The sequence below is a fragment of the Taudactylus pleione genome, unplaced genomic scaffold (assembly GCF_031769625.1).
Source record: "Taudactylus pleione unplaced genomic scaffold, aTauple2 ptg000479l, whole genome shotgun sequence".
Taxonomy (NCBI): Eukaryota; Metazoa; Chordata; class Amphibia; order Anura; family Myobatrachidae; genus Taudactylus; species Taudactylus pleione.
Window position 1 is genome coordinate 3,486,689 of NW_028284881.1, and position 13,145 is coordinate 3,499,833.

The 13,145-nt window shown below is 43.3% G+C and overlaps 1 protein-coding gene across 1 annotated transcript in view; it reads right to left on the reverse strand.

Annotated features, from left to right (window-relative positions):
• The window catches only part of ZCCHC8 (zinc finger CCHC-type containing 8), a 53,792-nt gene that overhangs the window by 17,024 nt on the left and 23,623 nt on the right, over positions 1 to 13,145 (reverse strand). The window contains exons 7-8 of the mRNA XM_088449084.1: positions 8,369 to 8,434; positions 7,382 to 7,442 (exon numbers count right to left, since the gene is read on the reverse strand). Of these exons, the coding sequence (XP_088305210.1) occupies positions 7,382 to 7,442; positions 8,369 to 8,434 (127 nt within the window). The remainder of the gene's footprint in view (positions 1 to 7,381; positions 7,443 to 8,368; positions 8,435 to 13,145) is intronic.

Below are 13,145 nucleotides of genomic sequence, written 5' to 3' on the forward strand. Positions count from 1 at the left end.
GAGAGGGAGAGTGCTGTGAGAGTTTAACACCCTACGGCCAAAACTAGCTTCCGAGGCCGCAAAAGGTATCAAACCTGTAAAACCTAACAAAAGTTATGAAGTGAGGACCAAATAGCCGCTCTACAAAGTTGAGAAGCGGAGGCCCCCTGACGCGCTGCCCAAGTGCCTACTGAGTGCGTAGACTGCGCCGAAATGGAAACGGGCGGGGGCAAATAACGAGCCAAATAAGCCTTACGGATAGTCAGTCGGATCCATCTTGCTAAGGACTGCTTGGATGCCGGCCAACCCCGCTTGGCCGGCATCAAATAGGACAAAAAGAGCATCAGTCTTACGGATCCCCTCAGTGGGAGATACATAAATCCGTAGAACCCGCACCACATCCAGAAGGTCCGAAGCTCCTGACGAATCCTTCAATGTCGGAATCACAATAGGTTGATTTATGTGAAAAGCTGACACCACCTTAGGTAAGAAGGATGGGCAGGTACATAGTACCGCTCGATCTTCATGAAAAACCAAGTAGGGAGTCCTGCAAGAAAGGGCGCCCAATTCCGAAACTCTCCTAGCAGAAGAAAGCGCCAACAACAAAATCAGTTTCCAGGTAAGGCATTTTAATTCAATGTCAGCCAAAAATGTACAAAGAGCAAGTACTGAAGAAATGAAAGAAAAGGATTAAGATCCCATGGGGATGTAGGTGGAACAAAGTGTGTGTGTTGGGGGGCTGGGAGAGGGTTGTACACGGATAACTCCCTGGAGAAAAGTCTGGACCTCGGGAAGCAGCGCCAGCTGAAAGAAAACAGTGCAGAAACCTGCACTCCGCATCCATGCCTCAGAGAAAAAGGAGATGAGGTAAATGGATAGAGGGAGTGGAGGAACCACGCAACTCACACGGACACATAAGATTTCCAAATCCTAATGCGCTGAGATGACCGGCTTACGAGCTCGAAGCATGGTCGGAATCACCTTTTTCGGAATGCCCCGACTTCTTAAAATGGTGGTTTCAACCACCACGCCGTCAAATGAAGACGACTTAAAATCGGGGTGAACGAAAGGGCCCTGCTGCAGATGGTCTAAGCGAAGGGGAAGATGCCAAAGATAGTCAGCCAGGAGGGAGAGAAGATCCAAGTACAAAGCTCGGCGAGGCCAATCCGGAGCCACCAATTCGAGTTTGATGTGCTTGAGCACCCGTGGAATCATAGGGAAAGGAGGAAACAGATACACCATATCATATGGCCAGGGTAGAGACAGCGCGTCCTCTCCTACTTACTTGGGATCTCTTGTCATGGAGCAATACAGAGGTAATTGATGATTGTTCCTGGAGGCCATGAGATCTTTCTGTGGAATGCCCCAACGGAAGACCAGGCGCCAAAAGACTTCGGGATGGAGAGCCCATTCCCTCGGATGAAGATCCTGCCGACTGAGATAATCTGCTTCCCAATTGTCTACTCCCGGAATGAATACCGCCGAGATGGCCGGGACGTGTCTTTCTGCCCACCTGAGAATGTGTCTTGCCTCTCGCATGGCCAGACTGCTAGTCCCTCCCTGGCGATTGATGTATGCCACAGCTGTGGCGTTGTCCGTTTCGATACAAATAACAGAGGAGCTGCTGCAATGAGAGCGTAATAGACTGCTCTAAGTTCCAGGACGTTGATTGTCAGGAGAGACTCCTGCCATGTCCAGCAGCCCTGGAACTGTTGTTCAAGGTCACTGCCCCCCCAACTGGAGACTGACATCCGTGGTCAGCAGAACCCAGTTCCAAATGCCAAATCGACGTCCTACCAGTAGGTGATCCGTCTGGAGCCACCAAAGTTGGGGGATCAGGAAGGAAAATTTGCAGTAACACTGTGTCCAGGATCATCCCCAGAAACTGAAGCAGTTGAGATAGTATCAACTGAGATTCTGGAAATTGATGATCCAGCAGGGTTGAATGAGGAACCGGTATGTCAAGGCTACATGTTCCAACAGACTTTCCCTCGACGATGCTTTGATGAGAGGGTCGTCCAAATATGGGACAATGTTGACTCCAAGTGAGCAAAGATTGGCAATCACCACCGCCATCACCTTGGTGAAGACCCTGGAGCCGATGATAGGCCAAAAGGCAGGGCCTGAAACTGGTAATGGGACTCCAGAATTTCAAAGCGAAGAACTGCTTGATGCGGCTTTCAAATGGGGATGTGAAGATACGCATCCTTGATATCCAATGAGACTAGATATTCTGCCTCTTCCAATCCCGCAATCACTGACTGGAGGGATTCAATCTTGAATCTGTGATAATACAGGTTAAAGGATTTTAGGTTTAAGACGGGACGGACCGAACCATCTGGCTTGGGAACTACGAAAAGATTTGAGTTGAACCCCTGGTTCCTTTGAGAAGTTGGAACTGGAACCAGGATCTCTGAAGCCAAAAGTCTGTCGATTGCCTGCTGAAGGATCAAACTTTTTTCAGGGTTAAAAGGAAGACCTGTGGTAAAAAACCGAACCGGAGGAGAAAAAGCGAAGTCGATCTTGTAGCCTTGACTGACCAAATGTGAACCCAGGAATCCGAAGACATCTTGGCCCAGACCTCTGCAAACCCCAGAAGCTGAGCACCCACTGAGTCCCCTAGGTGGGACAAGAGCCAGTCATGCGACAGGCTTGTCGGCAGGTTTGGGTTCAGGACGACGAGAGCTGGCAACTTGGCGTCCTCTAGCAAGACCTCCTCTGGTAGCGGACTGGGTCTGCCCTGGAATTTAGCGGAGGAATGTAAGGAAGGCCCTTTAAAAGGGTCGGCGTGGGGATGGAGTTGAAGACAAAAAGGTGCTTTTACCACCCGTGGCTAGAGAGATCCATTTGTCTAATTCGGGACCAAATAGAATATCACCCGTAAACGGAAGCCCTTCAACTGCACATTTGGATTCCGCATCCGCCTGCCAGGAGTGCAACCACAGGGCTCGACGAGCCACCACAGCAGAGGCAGAGATAGTAGAGCCTACCTGTCCAATATCACGCGAAGCTTCTCCCAGGTATACAGCAGATTTCTGTATATGCTCCGCTAGGGTGACGAGTTCCGATCTAGGCGCAATAGATCACAGACCTTCCGCAAGCTGTTCAGCCCACTTTTCCACCACCTTGTTGACTCAAGAGCCAACAAGGGCCGGTCTAAGTAGAGTCCCTGCAGCTACGTAGATTGTCTTGAGAGTGACTTCTATCTTGCGATTTGATCCGTCCTTCAAGGTCGTAGTGCCTGGTACTGGGAGGGTAGCCGTCTTAGAAAGGCGAGAGACTTCATGAAGAGTCCACCTGCGGAGGAGCTTGCCCATCTACTCCGATTATCTAGAGGAAAAGGATAGACACACAGAAAACGGCGTGGAAGTTGAAACTTCCGATCTGGATGTTTCCAGGCGGCCGCCATCTGTTTGTACAATTTCAGGGAGACTAGAAAGGTAACAGTGGATTTAGTTATCTTACTGAAAAGGTATTAAACAGTCTACCAAACGGGATAAGCCTTGTGCACATTCATTGGTTACCAAAGGGGGTTGGGTCCTGACCGAGCAGATTCCCTTTCCCTTCTGGAGGCGGCTAAGTCAGAAGTTCGATCCGCCATAGCACCAGTAAAAGATTGCATCCAAGATGGAAGCATATGCACAACCTGCAGAGAAAGAGACTGTTGTTTATCACATGTATCACGTGTGCATTTCTTCTTGCATTTAGAGCAAGCAAATATCTTGTGGTGTTTTCTCTCTTGCCGCCATATTCACATACAGCCAGCCAGCCAGCCAGCCACACACACACACACACACACACACACACGTCAGAAGTACAGGACAAAATGGGAGACAGGGATAGAAGGAGAAGAGCAGGTCACAGTAAGCACCCACCTTATGGGGGGCTAACAAACGTAACCTTTGGAATAGCTCCCCCGTGACTGCGGCAACCCAGCAGCACCAGTGTCTCTATAAAATGGAGCCGTACAGTGCAGAGCACGCCAAGTGAGAGGGCGGTGTTTCTATAAAGGTATGCCAGCTTAAGCTCCGCCCCCTCAGACGCGGGTCCCCGCCCGGAAAGTATGGGTGCAAGCCACGCTATACTTCTCCTCACCGGCCACTTTCACCAGGAACAGATTGGGGGGAAAAAAAAATTAATCCTTTCTGATGTTCCAGGGCTGTAAAAATTACTTCAGCCGAAGTAAGAGACTGAGGGCCTGATTGATCACGGATCACAACTACAACAGCGTACGCAGATAAACCGATGGTGCGTACTGTGCATGCGCGTGAGTTGGCATTGCGATCACCTACGCATATAAAAAGTAATCGCAGATCAAGAAACAGGAGGTCAGCATTTGGGGGTGGTGACGGGGGAGTGGTAGGATAAACACCGGCGTGCCTGTCCGTTTGAACGCCATTACATGGGCGTGCATAAATTAGCCACTTCGACGGCATATGCAGCTTGAGTACTGCGTGCAACGAGGTTAGCAATTTCTGAGTAAGGGCAGACTTGTTGTAATTGTGCGTGAGGGGCAGATATTACTCGATGTATATGCAGGATTGCAAGGTATTACGGATGTGCAAAAGCGGTAATGGACGTCTCTATGCTGGCTTTATGATTGAAGACAAGCATATTTTCACAGCATACCTGCATGCATAATTGCAGCTGCGATCGCAATAGCGATCCGTAGTGAATCAGGCCCTAAATTGCTTACTTTAACAGCAAACACTTGTCTCCAAGACTTTTGGCAATAAAGCATCTGAATAGGAATTTCAGTAGATCTATGATGTATCCCCAATTTATAATTTCTCTCATGCAGGTGTGTGTGTGGTGGAATTGAACCTACTGATTGCAGAAAACAAGCAGATGGATCCCACCACAGCCTGTTATGCTATTAAAGTGCTTGGGAGCTGAACACCAAAGCCCTTTGAAGCCCTCCATAGAAGTAGAGAAAGGACTTCTGGCCTCATCGCAGTGACGAGAGGAACAAAACATAAGATCATCTCCCAGACCACACAGGAAAAGAGTTACCAGTTTTGGATCAAACAAGACCTCCCATGAATATGTAAGAGAATCCAAGGTGCTCTTTGGCTGACATCCGCATTTCTTGTACAAAGCCAGAGAGCACAGCGTGGTGGGAATGAAATCAGAGCATCAATAAGCCCCATAATATGTAATAGGAAAGGAATAAATTCTAATACCCGATATATTGGTCTATTGTGAATATAACCTACAGCCCCCACCCAATAGGAAGATTATTACACAAGTCTAATATTTCCTAGCTTCCTTCTTCTCTTTTGCATACATAGTTTCTAGAAGACACACATGGGTTTCTTGTAGAGCATAACTTACATTGAATTTAATCGAGCTATGCCGGAACCGTTTTTTTCTAAAACTATTAAGAAATAAATGAATATGAAAAAGAGGCAAGATTCAATTAGAGGTAAAAAAAAAAAAAAAAAGGGGGTCATTTCAATTAGGGGAAAGTTGCCGTTGCAAAGGCGTAAAAATACCAGCAATGGAACTCGCCCACCACGCGGCCTGATCTTGCCCAGGAATCGAGGATTTTTGTACGCGGGGCTGCGAACAAAAGTCCATGAATCAGACAGTATAATAAGTGCGGCATATTCATTATGATTAAGTTTGCAAATGGTTCTTGCATTCTTTAAGTAACAAAAAAAAACACACAACTTCTAATTCTTGCCAATTAGTCCAACTCCATGGCAAAGATGGTTTCACCCGAAAAACAGATACAAATAATGGTAGTTAATCAATATGCACAAAAGTCTGTTATTATATATTCACAGTGAAAGTGTCATAATATCAGTTAAATATACATGTAAAATTCCTGTTAATCTGAAGTAGTACTATTTTAGCAATCGGGTCATATAATACATAGAGGCAAAAAATGTTCTTTATTTATTGCTCAAGCTTAGATTAACAAGCTAAGATGTTAATGCTCGAAATTGTGATGTTTAAATTGGTTATAACAACTATTATTTTATGCACAGGAAGAATCAGTTTTGCTTATTGTGAGGCGTGAAATTACCAAATGATCTTGGTCCCATGATCTCCATAAGGACCCACAATAAGAAGCCAGACTGAGGAGAGTATCCAAGATATTAAGCAGGTGAAGGAAAATGGATCGGAGCGCATACCTCACTAATCAGATTCTGTGTGATAAATTTTAGTGTAAAAATACCATCTCTTTCCATCTGTGGTACAAATAAGAGCCTCTCCCCCTGCCATTTAAATGGCTGCTTACGAAAACCATGGAGCAGGGATACACACTGCGAACATCAACACGTGTTTTGCTGTGTGGGCTGTCTCAAGAACCTTGCTGGGAACAGGCGGTTCCAATCAATGCACCTCCACACCCAGCTGTGGCATGTTGATAATGTAGCAAGAAACAAAACAATTGTAAATAAAAGTGGCTATTATTAAACAGCCAGAAGTACAAGCACACTGCGCCAGAAGGCACATAAAAAGACTAAAGCTGGGTACGCACCTAAAGATTTTCGGTCCAATCATCCAACCAGTTGATTGGTTGGAATGAAAATCTGGTAACGTATTAAAAGCAAATGACAATCAGCAATTTGCTCCCAAACGCCAGAAAATGGACAAAAACTGTTGTTTGAACAAATTGTTTAGATCAAACATTTAACAATTTGTCTGAACGTCCATTTTCATCTGTATTCTGGCATTTAGGAGCAAATTGCTGATCATCAGTTACTCCCATACGTTACCAGATTTTCATTCCAACCAATCAACTAGTTGGATGGTTGGACAGAAAATCTTTACGTGTGTACCCAGCTTAAGAAAGGGAATAGCAAGTGTGTATCTATGCACTCTATGCCCCAAAATTCATAGATGAAACAAAAAAAAAAAAAAACCTATAAAATATACTAATTATATATATATATATATATATATATATATATATATATATATATATATATATATATATATATATATATATATAATGTCAAACATGTCTCAGAAGGTGTGTGGTAAAATTGTTAGCTTTTATCACCCTTGACTGTGATATTAGAATGTGGTTCTTTAAGCTCACATGCTAATTTGGACAGAAAGATAACTTCTATATTATCTAGAGTATTAGATGTGTCACATTGCATTGATACAATTCAGTTGATTTACTCTAAAAAGGTTACAGAAAAATTAGATATTCCATATGACACACAACAGGCTAGCTATAAACAGGTGATCCTCTTGTCTACAATGACTCAGCCAGCTGTTGAAATGGCCATTTTGAAATGCTTTCAAATCAGATCATCATAATAAACCATTTCGTTGCAAACAATATTGAGGTAGACAAAAATAATTATGAAACCCTTCAATTTTGCATTATCAGCCCAGTCTTTCTTTAGAGCTAAATATCAATTTGTGTAAACAGTCTTACTTTTGGGCAATCCCTCAGCTGATGTTCCTCTGAGCCACAATTGAAGCAGCATGGTTTTGGTCTATTTAATGAAATTAAAAGAGAAGGTTTACTTGCACATCAAATAAGTTACACATGCATCTTAAAGCAGATATTACACGGTCTACAGAAGAAAACTATATGAGTGAAAGTTTAGGTACATGTAGAGATTATGGGGCAGATACAATTCTCTGCATAGTGCCACAGCGATATTCAGCTGCCCACAATAAAATAGGTTAGCGACGTTAGGCCAAAATAGCTAACTTTCCTGCATACCTCTATAAAGGTGTGCGGGAAAATTTGCTAGCATACTGGTCACAAAGTGCCTTCCCCAACTATTCTGGAAGGCAATTCATGACCATCGCAGAGAATTGAATCTCCCTGTAGGTTATTTTCCATGGATCGTGGTGAGCATGTATAAAATATCATAAATAACATGGGGTACAGCAATCAGCAATACTTGCATAAAGATTTATTGCCAATTTAACACTGGTGACACAGAATGGCCAGCATCCGATTAAGAGAAAACTATAGAGCTCCTGGAGCAAAGATTTAGTTACAGGTTTACGGCTATATGCTAAATTGTCCATTGATCATCAATACTGCTTCTGTGTAGCCATCTGCATTCATATAGGTGTTAAACTTCAGGCTCAAATATATGTCCCCATACAAGAGGTGATCTGAAAAGGGTGACCTAAAAAGATCTACATGCTCCATACTTTAGTATTAAAAGGGTAAGTGGGGGATCAGTTCTGTACAGAATGTTCTTTTTTCTGCTCTGAGTAGCTAACACAACCCCTTTAAAGACCTAATTCTGCTGTACTACTAAATCATGTAGACATCATAAACATGACTTGGACTTTGTGGTTTACCTTTCAAGAGTCTAGATAACTATAATAATTAGCACTGCTTGAAAGGGTGACCCATGATCCTAAAAATGAAAAGAGAAAAAAAAAAATGAATACAAACCTTTTTGCCTTTACTTGTACTTCTTGGCCATCTAGAGATACAATCTGAGTAAAAACTTGCTGGTATCTTTAATAGAATATAATTAAGGGATTTTAATTATATACTCAAACCATTACATAACAGACTGATAATTAAGAGAATGTATACTCTGATGTCAGAGTATGCAGGGTCCAATAGAAGCCTTTACTAAGGGGAGATGTACCAAGCTTTGGGGAGAGAGAAAGCGCAAGAGAGCGAGCGAGAACCAACCGATCAGCTTCTGTCATTTTATAGATAGTTTCTGAAAAATTACAGTTAAGGCTCCCACACGGAGCGATATAGCGGCCGATGGATTGGAACGATATCGCAGCTATATCAGTCCGTGTGTGGACATGATATCGCCCACTGCGTGCTCCTGTGGGGTCGTCCGTCGCTCCTCCAAATCTTTCTGCAGGCATAAGAGATCTGGAGAAGCAATGAATGATCCCATGCAGGTCTATGTGGAGGGGTGGCGGGCATATTGGGCGGTCAGGCACCGGATCGCTCCGTGTGTGGAGACCGTGGATGTCAACTGCCGGATCATGGATTGCATCATTGGGTACAAATCGTACAGTGTACACCCAGCTTTAGGGAGGCAATTGGTTGATACTTTAACTCCCGCCACGGCTTAGTACATCTACCCCTTAATGGTTTAAGACAGTTGGTAATCATTCTCCACTGAGTTCACTGCTTTATTTACAATTTGTTGTACAGGTTCTGTGACTGCTCTTTATTTTGACTCTTATTCTCTTTCAATAAATTGTATAGACATACAGAAGAAAAAAAAAAATGATAACAGAACAGGAGGTGGCAATAATTACATTGCCGACATCAAATAAGGATATAGCCCCATATAAGAATTTTTTTTTATACATGTCATAACATTAGTCTCTTTCAACTATTTTAATAAATAAAAAGATTGAAGACAATTGGTATTAAGAGCCATATGGATTTATAGAACTCTAGGAATAATAATTATAATTAGAGAAAATGGGTGGTTTCCGTCATTGAAAAAGTTACATCCCTCCTTAACCAGTTACATGGCACAATCTGGAAGCCAGCTGGACTTTTGCCGACATGGAAGCATCCCTGATAAAATCCGTTCTGCACACTTCCGCCTGCTGCACAGCCCCCCGGCAGTGATTTAGAAGTCACCAAAATAACTGCTAAAATTACACCTCAGAATGCCGTGCGAACGGTTCTCTGGGGCACATGTGCCTGTTGTAGAATCTCTCTCTCTCCCCCCTCCCCCCCTCCAGTGCAGAGATAAGCAGCAGGGGGGGGGGGGGGGGTGATCTGAAGATCAGTGGCCTCCTGATGTTGTACGCTATGCATTAGGGAGAGGTAAATTTACCCTGATCTAATTGCCTGAATCCTGAATTGCACGATGACCTAATTGCGGCTGTGGCGCACGTAAAACCCACATGCCCCTGCTCATAGTTTATCTAGTCTAGCCTGCTTCCCTCCTCAGGTAGTGAGAGGCAGAGGCCTGCTGAGAGAGAAAGTTTCTGGTTGATGCAAGTGCTGTACTCAATTGCTGTATTTTTGCGAGTTGGACACTAGGTCCTTCTACCAGGAGAGGGGGAACATTAGTTAGAACTGTACAGGATAGGATTTTTAGGTTTTGTTTATGCTGGTAAATAAAACTAGCTGCGGATACTTGTACCAAGGCACTGTACTGGTCTGCTTTAATTGCCTGCTGCATGAGAACTGCTGTCATTCACCCTCAGGAGATGACACCCCTAACCTGAAATTTAGTGACAAAACACCAAATTTTTCTTGGAAAAAGACAAATATTGAGAACTTCATGGTGGTGTCATCATCAGACGCTTAGGGAAGCCAGATTCTGCTTTTCCCCTACACCAAGAGATAACATGGAAGACCTAGTTAAGGCCTTGCTACAGATTACATTTGTGCAGAAGGAAGACATCAGGACTCAACAGGAAGCCACCAGGATTCAGCAACTGGCCATTGAGGAGGCCCAGATGCAACAGCAATTTGCCATCAATGAACTCCGGAGGCAACAGCATCACGACCACAAAGCCTTAAAAGAAGGCGGTGCAACATCTAATCTAGCACAGTGGTTCTCAAACTTGGTCCTCAGGAACCCACACAGTTCACGTTTTCCAGGTCACCTAGCAGTAGCACAGGTATTTATTACTCACAGACACATTTTAACACATACACAGGTGGAGCTAATTTTGCTTGTGATTTTGGGGGATAGAGATAAAGTGAAGCTCCTAACTCATTTTACTGTTTGAAAAATGACAGGAACTGATGGGTTGGTACTTTTTCTCTCTCTCCCCAAGGCATATTAAATCTACCCCTTTGAGAGGAAACCTGAAAACATGAACTGTTTCTGTTCCTGAGGACAGAGTTTGAAAACCTCTTGTCTAGCAAGACAGTCTAGAAACACTTCCACAGATGTCGCAACTAGCACCAGCTCCACACAGGCTAGTCATTTTCTGCAAAAGATGACAAACAATGATAACGTTGAAGACTATTTAACAACTTTTGAAAAAACAGGTAAGAGAGAAAGCTGGCCTAAAGATCAGTGAGCAGGCCTTTCTGCATGGTTATCATCAGGAGAAACGCAAAAAGGGTATGTTGACTTGAACACTGAGGAAGCAACCAGGTTACGTCAAATGTATTGCAATTTTAAGTGAGAATTTTATTTTCCTTTTAGATTTTATTTTTTTAAGCCCAATTTTTACCTGGTCATACTGGGTTTTTAAATTTGTATTTTTAATAATTCCTTTAACCATTGGTTGTCTACAATAGTGAAAAAGTTTGTTCTTTTTAAATTTCGTTTATCCATGGCAATAGAGTTGTAAAGTGATGCCATTAATCTAAAACAATTTGATTATTGTTGTTCATCAATTTTTCAGTTTAATCATTACTTATTTGCCAATTGCAGCCCATAAGGACGTAAGGACTGACACTACCTTTAACAGTCCTATATTACTCGGCTCCCATTTATGGAGAGTAAGAGACTAGTTTTCAATAGCAGAAGTGTCACAATGAAGTTTTGATCTATAACGAAACCTTCTCAGTGCCGTGGATACTCTTGTATTTTGACTTGAACCTTACTGATGCTCTGGACTATGACAAACTCAATACTGAAATGTTAACCTCATTTGGGTGTAAACATTTCTATTTCAGCACGACAAGTTCATTGCTGGGAATACTAAATTTCTAAACCTCCCTGCTCTGAAATGCATGACCTAATCCATCTCACCAAGTGGCTACAACCAGAGACGGACAAGGCCACAGATCGTGGAAAGGGCCATTATAGACCGATATCTACGGTCCCTGGCTGCATTTCTGTGCAAGTGGTTTAGCCACGGGGACACTAAGACAGCAGATCAACTAGTGGAATCGGTGGAAGTACGTAGCGGCCGAGGAACTATTGAGTGTACCCCACTGGCCCCTAGTTCCGCAACGGTGATCTCCAGAGACTGTAGGCTTGCAACATGGAGATTGGCCAGCTGTGTCAGGAAGGTTCCCGCCTCATACAAGACTTGATAAAAATAGCATAAGATTTTTTACATGTGGTGGCTTTTACATGTGGTAGTTGCCAATTGACCACTTCCCTCTGACCTTTGCAATGTGATACTGCTTATGAAAATCACAGAGTATCTCTCTTTGTTCAACAGTTACTCCTGTAAAAGCAGAGTTGGTGAACCCCTCAAAACATCAGAGGAAAACTGCTGATGTACCCTGTATACATGGGAATTCTCAGCATTAGGATACTGCAGAAGTGAACATAGAAGCACAGTGTGGTCCCACTTTAGAATTAGTTCCTTATTTGATGCGATATTTAAAGGAGAGATTTTTCCCACTGCTGGAAGCTGTGTGAAACCCGAATGTCTGAATTGTTCCTTTTTGAAACATGATTGGGAAGCCAGAAAATGACGAGAGCTTGGGAGTGGGCTGGCAAATGATGGACCCCTACTGAAGTAGGCAATGTTGTTGAACCAGTTGACGGTATGCCTGATCTTGTAGTAAAAAATATATATCTTTGCCTCAGAAAGCCCCTACTCTGGTAAAGGCTAAAGAGCATGTAAAAGTGGTTGATGGAAACACAGAGCCTGATAATAGATTGGCACACCCTCAAATGGCAGTGTCAAGGTTTGTTTTATCAAGTGTCAAAAAAAAGAATGTATAGAAGAACAACGTTAGTCCTGGCTCATGGTTTGCAGGATATCTAGGGGTTGAAAAATGCCTAGAGAAGTTTGCAGTTGTTTTTCTGGCCAGGGGTCCATAAAGGTGAATCTGACTACTGTGCAGTCTGCCCTGAGTTTCAGTTCAATGCTTCCAGGGCACATTGTAGAGGTTGCCTGCCCCATTGAGGTCCCGTTTAAGAGAATAGCTATGGATTTGGTTGAACCGCTAATAAAGTTTGCCCAGGGTCATCAGTATATTTTAGTGGTAATGGTATGGCTTCTGGGGATCTGGTAGTGTAATCCATCAACAAAGACAATTGCCAGGGAAATAGTACAAGTTTTTAGCAGAGTGGTTATACCCAAGGAAATCCTAACATATCAGGGTTCTCCATTTAGGTCGAGAATTACTAATTTGAGGACCTCAAGTGTATCATCCTCAGACTGATGGTTGTAATGGAAAGGTTCAACAAAACTTGAAAGAATATGCTAAAGAAAGTGGTGGAAAAATATTGCTGGCCATGAGGTTCCACAACCTACCACTGAGTCCTCTCCTTTTGATTTGCTGTATGGGAGACACCCAATGGGATTGCTGG